Genomic DNA, 21,709 nt, shown 5'->3' with positions numbered 1-21,709 from the left:
GAAGCCCCAAAGGGAAATAGCAAGTGGTGTGGTCAGCATGTGGAGCTGGTTCCCTAGTTTGCACCTAGGTATAACAAGTTGGTGGAGATTTCGAGCAGGGAAAGCAACAGTGGGAAGTAGAAAATGTACTACTCTTCGCTCTGCCCTCGAGTCAGTAGGTCAGATCACTTCTTTGGATATTCGTTTCCTTATCTGTAAAATGGGCTGTTCAACTAAATAAGTAGTTTTTATTACTTTTATATTAAAATATTTATTTATTTAAACAACAGAACTTTTTCTTACCTTAAGTGAGGGAAATGAGAGGGGGTTGTTGTTGCATTTTGAAAAGACTTCTTTAGGTGCAGTGTGGGAAACAAAGTGGAAGATGCAAAAGAGGATCGGGAAGCACCATTGTCCCAGTTAAGAGACATTGAGCCCTGGCTGGTTGGCTCAGTGGTAGAGCATCGGCCTGGCATGTGGAAGTCCTGGGTTCAATTGCCGGCCAGGGCACACAGGAGAAGCACCCATCTGCTTCTCCAACCCTCCCCCTCTCCTTCCTCTCTGTCTCTCTCTTCCCCTCCCGCAGCCAAGCCTCCATTGGAGCAAAAGTTGGCCCAGGCACCGACGATGGCTCCATGGCCTCTGCCTCAGGTGCTCGAATGTCTCCAGTTGCAGTGGGGCAATTCCCCAGATGGGGAGAGCATCACCCCCTAGTGGGCATGCCAGGTGGATCTTGGTTGGGCACAAGTGGGAATCTGTCTCTCTGCCTCCCCACTTCTCAAGTCAGAAAAAAATATAAAAGAGGACATTGATTTAGCAAGAGCTATTGCACTGTGATGGAGAGACATGGGGGCCATCAAGAGATATTCAGAAGATAAAAAGACTTATGCTTGCTGGTAGATTGGAAAGAGGTATGTGGGAGAGGAACAGTCAAGAGTGACTCTTAGTTGTCCCGTTGGTTTAGGTGATAGAGTGTGGTGTCGATTCACTGCAGCAGAGAATGCTGGTGGAGGAAGAATGTGTCTTTGTTATTAGACTGGTGGAGTTGGAGGAGCTTTGGGGATGTAGGAGTAAGCAGGCAGACAGGTGGGTTGGGAGCTCAAAGGCAAAGTGAGGGCTGGAGCTATGGATCTGTGACTAGAGAAAGTGATGGAAAAGGTCCTTCTCTTTGTGTCTCCTTTAGGTCATGCTGGGCCCTCTTGTTTCCATTGCTCTGAAGGTCTCCCAACTCCAGGAAAGGACAGGGCGCAGCGCACCTACTGTCATCACCTAAGAGGACAGGCCAGATGCTGTACGTCTCCCCATCCCAAGGCCATCCAAGTCATCTGATTGAAGAGCATGGAAAGAAATAATGTGTGTTCACCCAGGCTTTTTAGGATTTGGTTTATCCACTAACCAGATTTTGCCAATTGAGATGCCCATGGGAGTCATGTGGGGGCGGGGGGAGGACCCAGGGGCTAGTGCTAATGTCAGTGCCTTTTCATGCCCTTTCCCACTGCTGCTGGGTGGGTGTTTGTCTGCTTAGCACCAGGTTCTGTTTACACTACAATGTAAGATGGAGGTTGAGCATCAGCAAATGAGGCCGCTTTTCACCCTTAGGATATGCCTGTGAAATGACAGTGCCACTTTCTTTCTCGTTGGTGACCCTTCCCCCCCACTTACTGTTTACATGAAATCCAGCAAAATGCAATTTCTGGTGCCTTCTCTCCAATCAGTTCTTTCCTCAGAGTGAGACGTACTTGTCTAGAGATTTCTGCTTTGTTTTGCAACATAGTCCCATTCACACGAATATTTTGGAATATTAAAGCAAAATAAGCTACTATTTTTTTATGTCTTTTTCTTTTCTTAACTATAAAATGCTTGTTTTGTTTCAGAAAGAAAACAGATTTGTTTTGGAGAGGAAGGAGGGTATTGTGCTTTTGTTTGGGTGTCCTACCTAGAGAAAAAGTTCTCTGTGCTAGGTTTAAAATGCTTCCACTCGAAACTAAAACTTCAGATCTTAGCAGGGTCAGCTAAGCCCTGGATCTTTCCGAGGTGTATAAAGTAAGCTTGACATGGGTAACTGGGAATAAGGGAAAGGAAGATGATTTTTTAAGAGATCTTAAATAGCAAAGCACTGCCATGTGCCTTACAGTGCTGCGCTGTCTTGAGGTCTGTTGAGGGGATGGAGGCAGAATTCTCAGAATCCCAGAATAAAATTATTGGCATTTGGCTGGATATCTTGAGCCCATTGACATCTTATTCATCTTAGAACATTCAATCCATGAGTGTGTTATAGTGGTTAGAAGCATAGGCTTGGGAGCCAACACACCTGAGTTTGAATCCCATATGAGACCTTGAGTCAGCTTTGAAGATCTTTCTCCTTCTCTTTAAAGTGGGAATGAAAATAGTTCCAACTTTATAGGGTCATTGAGAACCTTAATTGAGTGGACCTGTGAAAAGCAGTGGGTAAAGTTGCTGTGGACCAGCGCAGCTAGTAATTGTCCAGGTCCTGAGTGAGAACGGTGCAGAATGAAGGAAGAAACTCAGAGAGAAAAAGGAATGGGATCGGGAGGTCTCTGCAACGCCTTTAGCTTGCAAGAGCCAAGCAAAGCCCCACGTCTGCTTTATCATATAGTGCAGAGCCCTATACAAATAAGGAAGTCTCCTATACAAAGTCACACATCTCCAAGGCAAGGGAGAGAAGAAGAGCATGTAAATTGCTTCTAGCAACCTAAGCAAGTGAGGTGGGGGGATGGGATGAGTACAAACACTCAGCTTCATAGCCAATGTGGAGGCGTGGGGGAAGAGCCTTAAACTGCAAGAGCTTAGCCAGTCTGCAGTCTCCCACATATCCCCCCTTTTTTATTTTTTTATTTTAGTTTGTGTGCTGAGATTTGGACTTGTCTGATTTCCCAGGTTTCAATTCAGAGACAGACTGGAAAAATACAAAATAACCACAAGATTAATATAACCAATGCTAACAGATACCAAAATGAGTGTCTTAATACATTGAAGAGATTAAAGATTTTTAGATTATCAAGTAAATTTTTAGTTAATACAGCAGGATCTATAATAGAGTCTTTGCTGATTTGAATGTCCTTAATATGTTCACCAAGTCCATGCTGACACCATCCAATCACACTTCACGCTCACTGAGAACTGTCACAAGGAGCAGGAGTCACACTCTGGAAAAGTCCGCATGGCACTGGAACCGCTGTTACATTCTCACACTTTGTAGCTGGTTTCCTAGTCCCATGACCACTGCTTCCAGCGCATTAAGCTTTTGCCTTAAGCTTAATGGGCACTCTGGATCTCTGGAACCAGGTTGCTTTCTAGGGGCTGATGACAATCTATGATGAGGCTTCACCTTCCTCGTTCCTTGTTCCTTGCTGGCATTTAAAGAGGACCTGTTGATGACAAAACTGGAACATTCCTTCACCCCCAAGTTAGTAATTTGACTGAATTTTGCCACTTAGGGCCAGTTAATATATCCCGGTACAACATGAGACATTAGGCTGTTGCTCAGCTGGTGTAAATTGCCTCTTGGCTGTATTAAGTTCTGAGAAGGAAATGTTCAAAAAAATTTTAAAGTAAAATAAGTCTTATATAATTGCTCTTATGCAATGAGTCTCTCCTCTTGACTCATATTGTCTTATCAAACTTTCGGGAACCCACCGAGGAGCCTCAGCAGACCTAGGAAAAACACACACATATCCTCGGCCCCACAAGAGAACAGGGTCTGGCCCTTGTCAGATTCCTGTGAACAGGTCCTTCCATTGCACTTTGGGAAAGGCTTTCCTTGTTGGATTCCAGAGTCTCTTGGGTACTGAATGGTTCTGTATATCAGTATTCAAAAAAAAAAAATTAAAGGAAAAAGAGCATGATAAAGAAGATTTGCAAAAGTTCCAGGGCATGACTCCCCTTTTTTTATTTTTCTAATTGACCTTTGAGCATTTGATGGGCACACTCTACAATGCCTTGACCCTGAGGATTGTAAGGAATACCTGTCCTTAGGTCAATTCCAAAAGTCTGAAAATATGTAGTAAATGCTTTTACAAGTAATGTTCCCATATATTTTAAAACATTTTTATCCCATAGATTAACATGCAATCTAGAGGGCACATAAGGCTGTAAAACCCTGTATGACCTTCTTGATTTTCCCATTGTAAAGAAAACTTAGAGCTTTGTTAGGAAAATTTATTTTGCTGTAAGCCTCGCAGCTCTGTGACTGCTTCATGAATGGGCCAGGAAAAAAGCCAATATTGCTCAGCAATACCAGATATATCAGCTCCTGTATCAAAGAATCCTCTGAATTTATATCATTGTATTGTTAACTTATTACAGGGCATCAGAGGAGCCAAAGTCCTGATTTCCTCAGGGCTCCTTTTGCAGGATGTGGCCTGACAAGCAGAATTAGCATTCTTATACTATGCCAACTGCCTGAAGCAGCTTGAGACAAATTCTTGAAATGACTTATCAGGGCCCTGATTAATTTTGCTCAATTCCTTTATTCACAGACCTGAGTACAGTTTTACCCACAAGCAAGACAATTTACAGTACAGAAACACAAGTATAACACATAAATCTGATAAATCCTAATATCTGAGTTGTGATTTGGCTCTCAACTCTGAAGACAAACACAGAGCACATTTCACAAAACACAAACTAAATTAGCAAGTCTTTAGGATCCAAATTCCATTCTATTTAAATTTTAAATGAGCGCTCCTTACAAATTCCAATTTTTAAGCAAAAATGTAGGGATGAAACTATTTTTTCATCCCTAAGAGTTGGCATTTCCAATTTTCATCCCTAAGAGTCTGCATTTCCAATTTTTGCAAGCAAGAACTTAATTAAGGCCTTAAAAGAGTGACATTTTGGACAACATAATTTATTGCTCCTGACTATAATTTCCCCGAAAACTTTACTCACTGTGCACACTTGAGCTCCATCACCTGCCTTTAGTTTAGTTTTCCTCGGGTCCCCTGTTCAGGCGCCACCAGCCACAGACCAGTGCAGCTAGCAATTGTCCAGGTCCTGAGTGAGAATGCTGCAGAATGAAGAAATAAACTCAGAGAGAAAAAACGATGGGATTGGGAGGTTTCTGCAATGCCTTTAGCTTGCAAGAGCCAAGCAAAGCCCTGGGTCTGCTTTATTATATAGTGCAGAGCCATATGCAAATAAGGAAGTCTCCCATACAGAGTCACACATCTTCAAGGCAACCCAAGGATTCTCCCAAGTGCAGAAAACCCTCCTCCCTGCATAACTGAAATCAACATCAGAACAAACAAAGAGTGAGAAAAGCAGGTAAATTGCTTCTAGCAACTTAAGTAAGTGAGGTGGGGGGAGGGGACGAGTACAAACACTCAGCTTCATACAATGTGGAGGTGTGGGGGAAGAGCTTAACCTTTGGCTAAGCCTTAAACTGCAAGGGCTTGGCCAGTCTGCAGTCTCCCACATAAGGTATCTAATTCATGGTAGGTTGTCAGAAAAATGGGAACTAGGACTAGGCTTATTATAATATTGTTTCTAGATTTTTAAGAATTGGGAAAACAAACATTATAACACTAATATTTGCAACACATTTTATGGTTACTATATGGGATATTCCAGAAAGATAGTTCAGGTCTGTACCCCTCTGCCCCCCCCACCCCCCGCCCAGAGAGGAATCCCTGTTCCAGGTGACAGGGTCTGTATCTGGGGTGAGGTTTCCAATGTTGCTGTATAACAAGGAAGTCCAGCCCACAAAACACAGCTGAGCTTTGGCAATGATGAGATGAAGGTGAGTACTTACTGAACTTCAAAAGCCAGGCATTGTCCTAAGTGCCTTCCAAACACTCTTTAAATGCTTCCAATAACTGCGTGTGGTAGGTACTTTGACAGTTCCCATTTGACGGTTGAAGTCCAGTTTCTTAACCCATGTCACCCCACTGGAGAGTGGGGGCACCGCCCAGGCCGTGCAGCTCAGCCCTGCACGGTTTACCAATACTTTGTGTTGCCTCTTCTACTGAGTGGCTGCTTCCCACAGGTGGAAGAAAGGTGTGCAGATACCCCCATAAGCTTACTTATTAAGGGGTAATACTGTGTGCCGTGGGTGCCAGAATGTTAGTTTTAGCATTATTGTCTCTACCCTTTCCAAGACCTTGCTATCTGGGTGTGTCAGACTGGAAACGCGTATTGACCCCCATTAAGAGTGAGATGCCGTGGGAACGAAAGAATGGGTATCACAGTTACTGCGCTCCAGCTGCCTGTAGGACCGGGTGGGGGGAGGCAGTCCCACACACATCGAGGACTCCGTGGAGTAAGTGCTTTATGAGATGTGTGGGCAACACCTGCAGTTAAAATCCAAATTTCCCAGACACCTGTTTCAGGTGTTGTTGGGCTACATGCTTTCCAGCAACCCACTAAGTGAGGCGTTATTAATTCTCATTTTGGAGTTGAGGCAACTGAAGCTTAACGGCATTAAGTAATTTGCTCCACGTTCCCAGCTATGATGTGGTGGAAGTGAAACTTTGACCCGAATCTCACTCACTTTCCATGACCCTTCCCTGCCTCCCTGTCTGTTGAATCAGCTGCAGACACTCCCAGGTCTGTGGCCCCTGGAGTAGTTTCACATATTTCCTCCTCGTTCCTGAGCAGAATTCAGCTGCTTTTCCTGACCCCACTTGGCTACAGGTTTGAGAGCTAAAAGCTCAGGGGAAGAGGGGGGAGGAGGCTGGGGCCGCAGAGCAATGGGGGTGGGCAGGGGTACGGGACACCTTCCCTCCCTGCCCTGTGCCCCCAGCAGTCCCCGGGTGGAGCCCCCCGAGAGGCTGGCTAGCAGCCCACAGCCTCGTTTCCCTGCCTCTCAGCATCGGTGTGTCTGTGAGTCAGGCCTGTTCTCTTTGATACAGCGAGGATCTCAGTGAGAAAATTGGGCTGGAATTGTTGGGGCCTGCCTCAGAAATTCCATTTTTCTCCTCCCTCCTGACGCTCAGCTCTCATTCTGGAGAAGCAGGTTCCTGCTCAGGGATGTTCCCCAGCCCTCGAACATGGCCAGGCTGACCGGGTGGGCCTGCTCAGAGAGCGAAAGCAAGGGCTGGACTTGCTGCAGAGCGAGAAGGTGGCTTTGGGGCCCGTGTCCCTCTGCTTCCTCCACCCCGAGTTCATCCATGTGGCTTTCTGCTGCATTTTTGTTGACTTGTTAGACAGAAATTGGCTTTACTACAGATGACTCCTCCAGAAAACATTACTATTGAGAGAAACACTCCCCTTGCGTTGTCGTGTTCTGAACTCCTGCAGAAGAAGTTGGATGTGAGGAACGGCAGTCATTATGTATGGAGTAACTGGCTTACAGTATAACCCTGTCATGGCCTCTGGCCTTCGTTCTTACTCCCTTGACCCACCTTCCACACCATCGGCTAAGTGCCCTTCAAACTCTGAAGTCCAGTGCCTTTGTGTAGCCTACGAGGCCTTGCCACCCGCCTGCTACCTGCCCCAGCACCTCCTCTCCCTCTCTTTCTGCCTGTGGTCAACGCCTCAGCCCCATGGACCCAGTTCCCTGAAGCTCTGTCTGTTAAGCCTAATCCGGAGGGACCTGAAACATTGAAGACACGAACAAAGTCCGTCGATTACACACCAAAGCTTTATTGTCTAGCTTGGCCAAGCAGCGGCTCCTCCAAAAGTGGTCTGAGGGAGCACGCGCTGGCCCTTTGTTCTACTTAGTTTTTATAGTTTTGTAAGTGGGAAGTCCAGAAGCAAAAATTGTAATTAGGAGCCCCTTACCAGTATTGGTTATAGTTATATGTCCTTTAACATAATAGAACCCTGTTCAATTTGCAAGCCATACATTATTTTGGAGAAAACAAAATTTACAAGTCAACACAATGGTAGGAAGATGTCTCTCTACATATTAAAAGGCTTTCCTATATTTTCTAGTGTTTATCTGCTATCTCTCTGTCCAGAGTCACACGTGTTAACTACACGCATTTACACAGGAGAGGTAGTTTCTGTGGGGACAAATGCCCACAAATGGCTCATTGCTATAAGAAAAGGTTTATTTTGGCTTTTCTCTCCCTGCACCTGGCTAGCCATTCACCCCTTTCCCCGCAGGTGTGGTGGAATGTCAGGGAATCCATGTTTTCCTCCCCTTTGCATTTACAATACAATTTCAAGGGCCATCCTGGTCATGCCAATCACACAGTACAGGGACTATTCTCACAATTTCTCTGCACACCTTAACCCAAATTAATAAAATGTTCTTCAAGCCTCTTGAAATATTAATATTAATTCTGTAGTTTTTGGTACCTTACATCACCTGCGGGTGAAGTGGCTCAGTGGCTCCACACTGTCTCCAGGCTTCCTACTTGCTCTTCTGTCTGCCTGCATCACCTTCCCTGCACCCTAGCCTCCACCACATTCCCCAACTCCTGCTTATTTCTCAGGTCTCAACTTAAACACCATCTTTTTAAAGAACCTCCAATGTCTGGTTTGGGAGCTTTTCCAGTGTTCCTAAAGCACCCTATTCGTGGCACCTGCCATACTGTGTGTTAGTGGCCTTGGAACCCAGAAGGCAGGGATTGCCTTTTTCATCAGCCTTTACCTGGGATCTAGCCCTGTGCCCAGCACATAGTAAAGCTTAACAAACAGTTTTAGGAAAACGTGAATGAAATCTAGTTGCATGGCAAAGTGTTTTCTAATGTTGTGACCGCCCCAATCAGCTGAGGTGTGATTATCTTCATGTGACAGGTAATGAGGGGGCTGACCAGCTTTCACAGCTAGTGAATACCTAATCACAAACTCTCACGCTTTAAAGGATGCAGGTGAGAAAGCACCCAGGTGAGTCAGGGTGGATACTTAGCAGCAGATGGGAGGTCACTTCGAATAAAACCTGGTTTTGTTGCAGGAAAGCAACCCAGTGGAGGATTGACACTCAGATAACTGTAAAAGAGGAAAAAAGAGTTTATTTTAAAAAGCCAGTGGAGCATGTGGGCTAGTAGCTCCAAAGACACATGCTCCCCGAAATTAGATTTCTTACACCTTATGTACCCTTTTCAGAACACAAGTTCACATACAAAGATCTCAGTGATTCCTTTGCCTAGAGGTCCATAGGTAAATTACACGATTTCAGGATGGGAGGAGGTCTACATGATGTCAGCGGATAAGTGTTTGTAAATCGCCCATTAAGGAGAAAGAAAGGGGAGAGGAAAGGGCTACTCAAATCTCCCTTCCTCCTCCTGCATTCCTGGCTGTTTACCTTCTTCCTCACAGGTGTAGGGAAGGGAGGGGGTCTGAGTCTCCTTCCTCCTTCCATTCAAAACCTTCCAGTACAAAAACCTCTCCACTGACAATATAATAGCCCTTCCAAAGCAGGAATGCGATCGATCAGCCATCCTGAGCTGGTGTAAATCACACACAAGTATAAGAATCATATTTACAAAATCTCTCTGAACGCTTGGCCTAAATCATAAAATGCCTTTTAAGCCTCTTAGTTAAAAGGGAGGTTTCCTATCTCAGTTTAAATAGTAAAAAGTATTTTATCTCCCACTGCTACAAAAGTTAATTGGGTATGTAGCCAGGGAAGGGCTCACCAAATGAGCTTGAATACAGAAAGAAGTTATTTTTCTTCAGGGAACAGAGTTGACAAAACCTCTTAGCCCCACTGAGCAGATTCATGGGCCAGGTGGGGATACCAGAACTGGGCCTCACATGGGCAGGGTACATAGCATATACTTCTAGAAGGCTCAGAGCTCTTCTGGGTCCCTGCTATCAGAGGAAGAAGCATTCCCACAACTTCGTGTGTCGTTATACAAAAGAAGTGAGGTCAGTGACAGCAAGGGCATGTCTCATGTCTGTCTGCTGGTCCTATGGGAGCTTTTGAGTGCTTTGATTTGATTTTCACCAAATGTGAAAGCTCTACTAGAATTTGTGGGTGTGGGCTAATGACTATTTTCCAAAAATCACTTCTGTGATTCAGAGTGGTGCTCTCCAGGTGAGAAAAAGGCTAGCTAAGAGTAGTGATCTCTTTGCTTTTCATGACGGTTGTTTCGTAAAAGCTTTGTCTCCATTGGTGTCTGACTGCATTTTTGTTCTGTGATCAGAGGGCAATTATTATCCTAGCTAAAGACAGGGAAGCTTTGAGGGTTCATGTGGCCTGTTCAGAGTCTCACAATTGTGATGAAAGAGAAAGCCCACCCACCAACTCCACCCGCCCTTAGGGTTTGGGATTGTTTTTCTGGTTTAGCATTGCTGTATTAGAAAGCACCCCAAAATCTAGCAGTGCTGCCCTTGTGCATGATCTTATTAGGCCCACAGATCCTTAGGCCAGGAAATCAGATGGGGCACAGTAGAGACAGCTGCGTCTGCTTCACAATGTTTGAGCCTCACCTGAGAAGACTAAAAAAGCTAAGAATGACAAATGCCCAGGGTCTGGAATCATCTGGAGGCTTCCCAATTCCATGGCTGGGTTCAGCTGGGACCGTCAATGGCTGTGCCTGCACATTAGCTCTCCATGTAGCTTGAGTTTTTCCTAGCACCATTTTGGCCTCTGAGAACACGTGTACCACAGGAGCCAGGCAGAAGGTGGTTTTCTTTCCTGTCTAGCTTCAGCATCATGTGGCATTGCTTCTGCTATATACCATTGGTTATGACCAACTCCCTCAGACCAGACCAGGGTCAAGGGGAGGGCTGTGGCACTCTACCTCTTCTTCCAGGTTGGGGAGTGGCAAGGTCACGGTGCAGAAGAGCATGTGAGATGGGAGCTCCTGCAGCCATCTTTAGAAAACACTATCTATCTGCCACAGTCCTCAAATTAGTATTTTCCTCCAGTAAACCTACCATTTTGAGTCATGTGTGGATGAGGATGAATTTAATTTAGAATTTCTTTTCACCAAGAACATGTGCTATTATGTCACATTCCCATGCCCACGACAGACATAACTACTCAATGCAGCGTTATTTCTATTAAGCCCAGATAGGGATCCAAACACCTCCAGAAAATGCACTGGACAAGGAATATTAATCAGTAGTGGTGGGGGTGTAAATAAAATCTTATTTGCTATGTCTGTGGGGGATATTCCTACTTTCTTACTTTCACATATGTTTAGTATTTGTGGGAGTGAAAGCCTATTTGAAAATTGACCAATTAATTTGTAATTGATGAAAAAATATGTGCCCAATATGAAAGAAATTAGTGGTTACTGTTAAATGAAATAAATTATAATTGAGTTTAGAAATAGTACAAAGCATATTAATAAAATAATTTTACTGATATTTTAAAACTCGGAAGTGAATTAAAGGTTGATTTGAGTTCACTATTTTAAGGTTATGGTCCCAGTTGTTCTTTGTACTTTGACTTTCTGTCTCCCACTGGCAGTCTCAGCTCTAACCGTCCCCCCATCTGACTTCGTGATTCCTAAAGCTCATATGCCACATTTCAACGCACTTCAACTCTCATTCTTTTACTGAGTCTTCTCAACTGTGCTATGAAATGTGTATATTTGGGCCCTGGCCAGTTGGCTGAGCAGTAGAGCATTGACCCAGTGTGTGGATGTCCCAGGTTCAATTCCCAGTCAGGGCACAGAGGAGAAGCGAGTATCTTCTTCTCCACCCCTAAGGTTGAAATTAGCAAGTGGTGGAACTGAGATTTGAAACTAGGTTGATTCGACTATAAAGTACAAGTAAAATCGAGAACTAAAACTGAGGCCTTAGTTACTGTCTTTGGGAAATAAAATTTTATTAGTTTTTTTTTTTTTTTTGTATTTTTCTGAAGTTAGAAGCTGGGAGGCAGTCAGACAGACTCCTGCATGCACCTGACGAGGATCCACCCAGCATGCCCACTAGGGGGTGATGCTCTGCCCATCTGGAGCATTGGTTCATTGCGGCCAGAGCCATTCTGGTGCCTCAGGCAGATGCCATGGAGCTGTCTTCAGTGCCCAGGCCAACTTTGCTCCAATGGGGCCTTGGCTGCAGGAGGGAAAGAGAGATAGAGAGGAAGGAGAGGGGGGAGGGGGGAGAAGCAGATGGGTGCTTCTCCTGTGTGCCCTGACTGGGAATCAAACTCGAGACTTCCACACGCCAGGCCAATGCTCTACTGCTGAGCCAACCGGCCAGGGCCAGTATTTTTAAATAATTATTTCAGCAAGATGAACTAATAAAGTATTTTTATGTAAAATTTGATAATATAATATGGTTTTTACTGATGGCTGGTGGTGGCAGGGAAATGACACAATTGATACTTGGGGAGAGGTCACGTCTAGTTTAAAATAGAAGCCCAAGTTCAGGGGTCCCAAGTATCATCAATAGATAACCCCTTGCAATGTGGTTGATTTATGGAAGAGAGGAGAAACTTAGATGTCTGCCCCGTACGTGCAGTTTCCCTGATCCAGTCTGGTCCTGGCTCTGCTGGGGATGTGCTTGGCATCATAGGACAGGTCATCCCAGGACCCCTGAGTTCATATTTATGTTCCCATCTCCTTGCTTAAAGGAGGTTTTCCTTTCTGTCATATATAATTTCCAAAAAATCAAGGATTATTTTAAACATGTCTTTTTGGGGGTATGGGTGGGCAGGGGACTGCTGATAACAATGATCAGGGATCCTCATTCCAGTTTCCAGTATGGTCCCTCAGCCAGAGTGGCCCACCGCGGGCATTTGTGGGATAATGATTCTTGCCAACATCACTCCTGCCCTGCAGTGAAAGAATGTCCTGACTTCCAGAGCGAAAGAGCACAATGGCAACCCGACCTGACTCCTTCCCAGCCTCCCTTTCCATCTTATCTCTAATCACAGTCTAACTTATCCACCTTCAACCCCTACAGTTGCCCAAATAACATACTCTTCCACGATGGCCTGACTTTGCGATATGCTGTTATATCCGTTGGAAATTTTTTCTCTATTGTACTAATGTGTTGCCTGCTCTACCTAATTACCCTTTTATGGGAAACTATCAATAGTTCATGCTAAGCAGGAGGGAGGGTATAGCCATGCTTTGTACCATGAGCCACCATTACATATCCTGGCCATGGCTGGCTAGACCAGTGGTGACTTCCTAATTCAAGGGCAGCCAATCCACTGGCTAGTCAACAACCTATCACTATGACCTATATAGTTTTGTTCAAAAAGATGAACTAGAATAATCAGGCTTCTCTCTTGGTAAGGGAGGTAAGAGGTAAGACAAGAATGAGTTTGCTTGTTCTACCTAGCCAGGTGTAAGACTCTCTCCTCTGGATGACCACAACACTTTATACCTTCTTACAGTCCTCATTGGAGGAGAAAAATGTTATGTCAGCCAAAGTTAATTGTAGACTGTAATAAGCAATAGAAACATTTATTTGAGCAAAAAGAGCCATAGCCTGGGAGACAATGATTCATGTAGCAACCTAACTTGTGCTCTGCTGAAACAAAAGAGAGACAGCTTTTTATGGAGAAACTTCTCATCCACATTCCCATTTTGGTCCCTTTTATGTAAATATGGCTTCTAAATTTTGCAGTTCTCTGATAGGTCAGTGGAAATGCAATTGAGGTTTCTAAATTGTACAGTTCATGCAGATCTGTTTGGTAGGGGCGAGTCACAGTCTATTGGCTGAATTGTAGCATGGCTACTGAAGGGGAAACTTCCTTGCAGAGTTCAACTCGGAGGTCAACTCAGACAGTGACTGTTAAGAGGCAGGATGGTGCAGTAGATGGTTTTCCTTGGAGTGGAAGTTTCATGAGAGGCTCCTATCAGCAAACGCCAGCTAGGCTCTTTTTTAAAATTTGGGTGCATTTAGTGACAGGGAGTCTATCTTGATGGGTAAATTTCTTCTCAGCATTCACAGTTTTCTTGCATTGTATTCACAGGGTCTAATTCAATGCCCAGCCTATCATAAGGACTCAGTAAATGTGTAGTGAGTCTATAAACTCAGACAGTCAAGACAAATTCACATTTCTGTATTATCTTTTTTTTTTTTTTTTTTTTAGAGAGACAAAGAGAGAGTCAGAGACAGACAGGAATGGAGAGAGATGAGAAGCATCAATCATTAGTTTTTCATTGCGACACCTTAGTTGTACATTGATTGCTTTCTCATATGTGCCTTGACCGCGGGCCTTCAGCAGACCGAGTAACCCCTTCCTTGAGCCAGCGACCTTGGGTCCAAGCTGGTGAGCTTTTTTTGCTCAAGCCAGATGAGCCCGCGCTCAAGCTGGCGACCTCGGGGTCTTGAACCTGGGCTCTCCGCATCCCAGTCCAACACTCTATCCACTGCGCCACCGCCTGGTCAGGCCATTTCTGTATTATCTTAAAGCAATTTAAATCTGGCTAACTCCTGTTCCTCTAGGCTGTCAGGATTTTTTGTTTTAAGTGGATACTTTGTCCATTTGATACTCACAACAATAGAGGCAGTATGTTTTTATTCCCATTTTCTAGATGAAAAAGCAGAAGTTCAGAGAGTTTAAGTAGCTTGCTCAAGGTTACAATTGTAATAAGTGACCGGTTTTGGATAAAATGTAGGAAGTCTGGTCCTTGCTTTTCATCACTACCTCTCAGATTTCACCTAAGTCATTATTGTGATGTAGCAATGAATGAATAAGAAGCTCCTCCGACCGATAATACCTTTCCACATTGGTTGGTCCCTCTCTCATGTTTCTTTAGCACTTATTTCATTCATATTCAGTTTATCCACACCTTTGGCAGAGAACTTCCTGTAGTGTTGTAAGTCAAGCAAACAATGAAGACTTTGCTTGTGCCAGGTACTGTTCTAGGGAATGTAGAAAAAAATGGATTAAATACGGTTGAGAATTATATATTCTGAAATATTAATTCAAGTTGCTGTTAGTTCAAGAAGGGATTTGTTTTTGAAGCCCAGCTGCTGTCCTCCTTTTGAAAAATTTAACTGAGGAAAAATTTCAAAGTTGTCAAGCCAAGCCCTTGCCAGCCCTATACCGCCTTTGGAAGTGGTATAGGTTCCAAGTATCAGGCTATTTTCTGCAGATCATGTGAAGTGTGATGTGACCAAACTTAAACAGTATGTTTATGAACTTTTTTTTTTTTTATAGAGACAGAGTCAGATAGAGGGATAGATAGGGACAGACAGACAGGAACAGAGAGAGATGAGAAGCATCAATCATTAGTTTTTTGTTGCAACACCTTAGTTGTTCATTGATTGCTTTCTCATATGTGCCTTGACCACGGGCCTTCAGCAGACCGAGTAACCCCTTGCTCGAGCCAGTGACCTTGGGTCCGAGCTGGTGAGCTTTGCTCAAACCAGATGAGCTCGCGCTCAAGCTGGCGACCTCGGGGTCTCGAACCTGGGTCCTTCGCATCCCAGTCCAACTCTCTATCCACTGCGCCACCGCCTGGTCAGGCGAATTGTTTTTTGGGTTTTTTTTTTTAATGGTTCTTACTCTTAACGGATTCTGATTGGTAATTTGAAGTGATTTTGTGATATCGCAAATGAAAATGATGCTGGTCAAGGCAGCACGGTGAGTGAGTGAGCTCTTTTCCTCAGTGCTCCATGAGATGACTGTTACTGTCATCATTTTATTGATGAGGAAACTGAGGCACAGAGAAGGTGTAACCTATCCAAGTCACAGAGCTGTAAATGGCAGGCAGTTAGACGCTAGAGTCTTTTTTTTAAATTTAGATATATCTCACATACTGAAAAATTTACGCTTTTAAAGTGTATAAAACCCTAAAAACCTGGTTCCCATTAGCAGTCACTCCCCATTCCCCCCACCCACACCCCCGGGCCCTGGCATAGATCTACTTTCTTTCTCTATAAATTTGCCTGATCTGGACACTTCATAGAAATGAAATTGTAAGATGTGTGACCATTTGTGTTTGTGGAGCTCCTATTTTTTTTTTTTAACACAAAGCAAATACCCTAGACTATGAACTAACTCCTCCAGCATGGAGATGGATATCTCTTCATCTCCATTTTCACAGTGCTCGGAATCCACTGTGCTTATTAAATGAAAGACTGGATGCATGAATGAATTACAAAGCAAATATGTATGGATAGACACTAAACAAACTCAGAGCCTGATGTTTGCTGAGCATCCAGTCTAGGCCTGGCATGGTGCTTTGCAAAGGTGACCTCACTTCACCCTCATAACACCCTTCAGGAGATGAGTACGTCATATGCCTGTGTTATAGAGGGGGAGCACAGTGAGGTTAAATAACTTGCAGCAAGTCCTAGATAGTGGTGGCAGAGCCAGATTTGGAATTCCTGTCCCTGGTCTCCATGTCTGCACTTCTAAATTGTATGCACGGGAAAGTCTTTTAGAAATAGAGTCTCCTGGCTATAGCAGAAAAATGGAGACCTAGAATGCATCCGCAGCTGTTTACTGAGCCCATATTATGTGCCAGCCACTGCACTATGATGGAGGCCACGCTCTAGCCAAGAACAAGGGTAATTAAACCACCAACGGCAATTCCTTGGGAAGACACTGGGCGGAGGCAAATGTGCATCAAGAGCTGTGGGAATGGTGGATCCAAGGCGTTTGCCCAGGGCACACAGCCAAAGACCTGAGCCAACCTCTCTATCCTCTGTGGTTAGCAAAACACATCTCTGCGCATGAGCTCATGGGGCTCACTGTCACCTTCCTCAACGCCCTGAGGGGGGCTGCCTGGGAAAGGTGCCTCAGCTCAGTCATTTCCTGGCTTGTCAGGGTGCAGGTAGAGAAGCCTGCCCTGGCATTGGCTAGCAAGCAAGGCCCTGCCTTTGTCTCTAGGAAAGCAGGCGGCAGGCTGGCGTTCTTGCCTGCTGCAGGGCAGGGTGGAGTTGCCAACCAACCCCCTTAGTGTTGCAGGCCTGCTGGTGGCTTTTCTCTTCTCACAAAGACTGCTGTGTTGGATCTGTTTTTCTAAGTCAGATAGTTATTTGATGTTCACCTCAGAACTCAGAGCCAGCATTCCATGTTGCCAGCCTCCCCACACTGGCAACGGTGTGAGACAGAATTGGGGTTCCTGGAACACGGTTGGAAACTGCACTTCTCCGTCCAGGTGGCTGGCGTTGGGAGAGGCTTCGCACACCCACTGTCTAACCTGGTCAGCAAGAAGGCAAAGGGGCTCTGCTGTCAGAAGGGGCCAGGCTCCACTAGGCCAAGCCACCACCATGAGGTGCCACAGATCGAAAAGAAGACCAATCCAGAGCTCAGCCCTGATTTCTTTCTTCCTTTTCCCGTTCCCTCTGTCTCGGTCCTGCATTCAAGGTCAAGGCAAACTGAAAGGGCGCTGTGTGTGCAGGGGCATGCCAGGATGTAGAATCCCAAGGCCAGCCTGGGCCTAAGAGGTGGAGAGAAATTGTCACTGGGGGTAGCCAGGGGCCTCACAACTATAGGAAATCCCAAACAAAGCTGAGAGGGAGGAAGAAGTTCCAAGCTAGCAAAATGATGCGAGTGGGCAGAAACAAGAAGGGGCCGGGATGCCCTGGGGGCCAGTGGCCAGTTAGAGGTCCGTGTGTCATCACAAAGAAGAGATGGCTGAAAACCTCAGCAAGGGAGTGTGAACCTCTGCTCGGTGAGTTTTTCTCTGGGTGCATCCTAGATTAAGGAGGTCTCCAAAAAAGTTTTGTTTGTTTCTCCCAGATACACCCAAGATATGACTAGTCCGGAATGCTTTTTATTTTTTATTTTTAAGTCATTTTTTATTTTTCAATTACAGTTGACAACTTATTGTGTTAGTTTCAGCATACACCCCAGTGATTACACGTTATATAACCTGACAGTACACAGAGTTATTAGAATATTATTCACTGTATTCCCTATGCTGTACTTTACATCCCCGTGACTGTTCTGTAACAACCAGTTTATACTTCTTAATCCCTCATCTTTTCCACCCCTCCCCTCAACCCCTCTCCCATCTAGCAACCATCACAATGTTCTCTGTATCTATGAGTCTGTTCCTGTTCTGTTTGTTCATTTTTAAAATTTTATTTATTGATTTTATAGAAGGGAGAGAGAGAGAGAGAGAAAGGCAAAAGGAGTGGGAAGCATCAACCTTTAGTAGTTGCCTCTCATATGTGACTTGACCAAGCAAGCCCGGGGTTTCAAACCAGCGACCTCAGCATTCCAGGTTGAGGCTCTGTCCACTGTGCCACCACAGGTCAGGCTGTTCATTTATTTTATTTTTTAGTTTCAGTTGTTGATAGAAATATATTTATTGTTATTATATTGTTCATATTTTTAATCTTTTCTCCTCCTCCTCCTCCTCCTCCTTTTTCTTCTTAAAGAAGACCTTTTAATATTGATTTGGTGGTGATGAACTCCTTTAGCTTTTTCTTGTCTGAGAAACTCTTTTTTTGTCCTTCAGTTCTAAATGATAGCTTTGCTGGTTAGAGTGATCTTGGTTGTAGGTTCTTGCTTTTTATCACTTTGAATATTTCCTGCCAATGCTTTCTGGCCTGCAAAGTATCTGTTGAGAAATCAGCTGACAGTCTTATAGGAGCTCTCTTCTAGGTAACTAACTGTCTTTCTCTTGCTGCTTTTAAGATTCTCTCTTTGTCTTTAACCTTTGCATTTTAATTATGCTACGTCTTGGTTTGGGTCTTTTTAGTTCATCTTGTTTGGGACTCTTCAATTCCTGGACTTGTATGTTTATTTCCTTCACCACTTTAGGGGAACTTTTTGTCAGTATTTTTTCAAATAGGTTTTCAATTTCTTGCTCTCTTCTCTTTCCTGTACCCCAAGATGCAAATGTTGGTATATCTGAAGTTGTCCCAGAGGTTTCTTACACTATTCTCATTTTTTTTTTTTTTTTTTGCTATTTTCATTGGGTGTTTTTTGCTTCCTTATATTTCAAATCACTGATTTGATTCTTGGCTTCATCTACTATACTGTAGATTCCCTGTAAATTATGCTTCATTTTAGTTAGTGTGTCCTTTATTTCTGATTGGCCCTTTTTTATACTGTTGAGGTTCTCACTAAATTCATTGAGCATCCTTATAACCAGTGTTTTTAACTCTGCGTATAGCAGATTGCTTCTCTCTATTTTGTTTAATTCTTTTCCTGGAGTTCTGTTCTGTTCTTGCATTTGAGACATGTTTCTATCTTCTCATTTGGTCAGCCTCCTTCTGTTTGTTTCTATGTGCTGGGTAGAGCTGCTGTGTCTCCCAGGCTTGATAGAGTGGCCTAATGTAAGTGTCCTGTAGGGTCTACTGGCACAGCCTTCCTGATCACCTAAGCTGGGCACTAAAAGTGTGCAGCCCCCTGTGTGGGCTGTGTACACCTTTCTATTGTAGTTGAGCCTTCATTGCTTTCGGCACATCAATGGGAGGGATTTACCCCCAGGCCAATTGGCTGCAAGGACTGGCTGTAACCACCAACCACTGCGGAGGATCAGCTGTACAGGGGCCCACCCTGCAAAGCAGGAATTATTTCAGCAGATCTCTGGTGCCTGCTGAGGCTGCCCCTTGTGTGTGCTGCTTGTGGTCTAAAGCTGTCCACTGAGTGCACTGGCTCTGGGACCTCCTGGAAGGTTCAGGCCATGGTTTGCTGCCACCTGTGTTCCTCTCAGGGCCACCCGGTATGAGCTAGAAAGCAAACTGCAGATGGTGGCTCCTTGCGCTGGGCGTGGAGGTGCCAAGGCAAGGCCAAGCTATGAACCAGAGTTGGCTGCTGCTAGTGCCCCTGGGCCTGGGGCCACTTAGCAAGAGGTGCAGGGCACGCTGAGGCCTAATGCTGCTTATTTGAGAAATTTGATGAAAATCTGAAGCCAGAGCCAAGATAGGTCATTTGTATGGTAAAGTCCCCGGAAACAGCTTTAGCGGGTCAGAAAGTTGGGTGTGGTGGATCCGAAAGAATCACTAAGGCAGGGACAACAGTATTAGCCAGGCTGATGGAAACTAAGATAGGGTGACCGCCTGCTGGCTCTGTGGGGAGGGGTGGTATTCTCAGGAAAGGGTCAATGTCCTGTGGCAGCATCTCTGTCTGGGAGAAAGCTGCTCCCCCACATCTTGTCCTGATGTCAGCAATTCAGTTCCTTCTGTCTGTCCCTGGTGCTCAGAAGGAGTGAGTCAGATGAGTTCGTGTGCAGGCCCTTTGTAGGAACCGCCTGGGACTCCAGCAGCCCTCCAGCTCCCTCAGCCTCAATCCCCGCTGGCCTTTATAGCCAGAAGCTATGGGGGCCTATCTTCTGGGCACTGGAACCCTGGGCTGGGGGGCCTGGTATGGGCTTGGGACCCCTCACTCCTCAGGGGGAACCACTGCCCCCAAGATATCGCTCCCAATTTTTATCTGCCCCACGTGGATGTGCACCAGTGCATTCAGCATCTCCACTTCTCCCGCGTGTCTCAACGTGGCTTCTTTAATTCCCTAGTTGTAGGGCTTCCATTCAGCCAGATTTCAGGTGGTTCTGAATGATGGTTGTTCTGCAGTTGTGTGGTAATTTTGATGTGGTTGTGGGAGGAGGCATGTACTTCATTGACCTACGTCATCATGTTGACCAGGAGCTGAAACCCTTTCTAAAGTTTAAGATCTCAAGACCATGCAAGTGGAATGAATTTCAACCCCAAACCCTTGAGAAGACTCATGATTATTATAAAGTCTTAACGGAGAGGATTTTTTTCCACCAGAGCCCAATCTAGGGACAAATGCTTTCTTATTCTTCATGGAGATGGGTGCATAATTTTTTGGGGTCCATGATTTCACCATTCACTGAAGTACCCAGGTTTATGTGTGGTGTGGGCAAGGTGAGAGAGGTTCTCAGATCTAATACTCATCTCATTTAGGCCTAAGACCATCTCTCTTTATTTTCATGCATCTATTAAAATAAAAGTACCTGGTTACCTATGACTGGAGGAATTTTCCAAGGGACCTGCAGTTTTGGCTACTCACTTGACCCACTGTTTTTCAGTTTCCTGCTTGTCTTTGCCCCATGAGGATTTCTCATACCTTCTTGCAAGTTCTACCAATCACTTAGAAATATCTTTGCTCCCTGGCTGAATAGCTTAGTTGGTTAGAATGTTGTTTCCATATCCCAAGGTTGCAGGTTTAATCCCGGTCAGGGCACATACAAGAATTAACAACAACAAATAAAGCATAAATGAGTGGAACAACAAATTGATGTTTCTCTTTCTCTTTTCTCTCTCTAAAACCAATAAATAAATTGTAAAATTAAAAAAAATGTTGCTATGGAATATTGAACATTTCTAGATATTTTTTAGGTAACTGGAAGGAGTTTACAATGAGACAATTCTTTGTTCATAGTGAGTTTAGACTATAAGCCTCACGAAGTTAGGAACCCTTTGGCTGAATCATTATTGTGTATTCAGTGCTTAGCCCAATGCTTGGCACAAAATAGGTGCTCAGCAATTGTTAAATGAAAAAAATAATAATAAAAGGTTCAGTGTTTGACTTGGAAGCCCATGCTTTGGTTCTCCCTGGGCTTTGTTAACTAATAAACACAATCCTGATTTATAATGTGACTACAGAGGCTCCCTGACATGAGTACATGTCAGTCAGTCAGGAATTGGGAGCTGGCTTTCTGCCTGGCCAGGCCAGAGTGAACCTTGCTCCCAGGAGATGGCAGTGTTGTACAGTCTCTGACTCTCCAAGACTCCCAGACTCACTTTTCCAAGGCCCTGGAAGCTACCAGGCTGGACCATGACCCCTCCTGCCTCAGAAGCCAAAACCCATGACCCTTTGAAAGAGCTGTGTGTTCAAAGCAACCCAGAAGCAGAGCCTTTGTTGCAGAGACTGGCAGTCCCTCAATTCAAGATAAACAAACCTCGGATTGATAGATTGATTGATCTGGTTTGGTCCTCTGTTCAAGCAATCTATCTTTCTCGGGCGGGGTGG

General features: G+C 44.7%; 1 protein-coding gene across 2 annotated transcripts in view; it reads left to right on the top strand.

The window, feature by feature from the left end:
- The window catches only part of PGM1 (phosphoglucomutase 1), a 73,520-nt gene extending 71,719 nt beyond the window's left edge, over positions 1 to 1,801 (top strand). For both annotated transcript variants that reach the window (XM_066268992.1, XM_066268990.1), the window contains exon 11: positions 1,163 to 1,801. In XM_066268992.1, coding sequence (XP_066125089.1) covers positions 1,163 to 1,252 — 90 coding nt within the window. In that variant the 3' untranslated portion in view covers positions 1,253 to 1,801. The remainder of the gene's footprint in view (positions 1 to 1,162) is intronic.
- Positions 1,802 to 21,709: the final 19,908 nt, after the last annotated feature.

The sequence above is a fragment of the Saccopteryx bilineata genome, chromosome 3 (assembly GCF_036850765.1).
Source record: "Saccopteryx bilineata isolate mSacBil1 chromosome 3, mSacBil1_pri_phased_curated, whole genome shotgun sequence".
In the NCBI taxonomy this organism is placed as follows: Eukaryota; Metazoa; Chordata; class Mammalia; order Chiroptera; family Emballonuridae; genus Saccopteryx; species Saccopteryx bilineata.
Note: the sequence above shows the minus strand (reverse complement) of the source record. Positions and strands in the feature narration are given on the sequence as shown.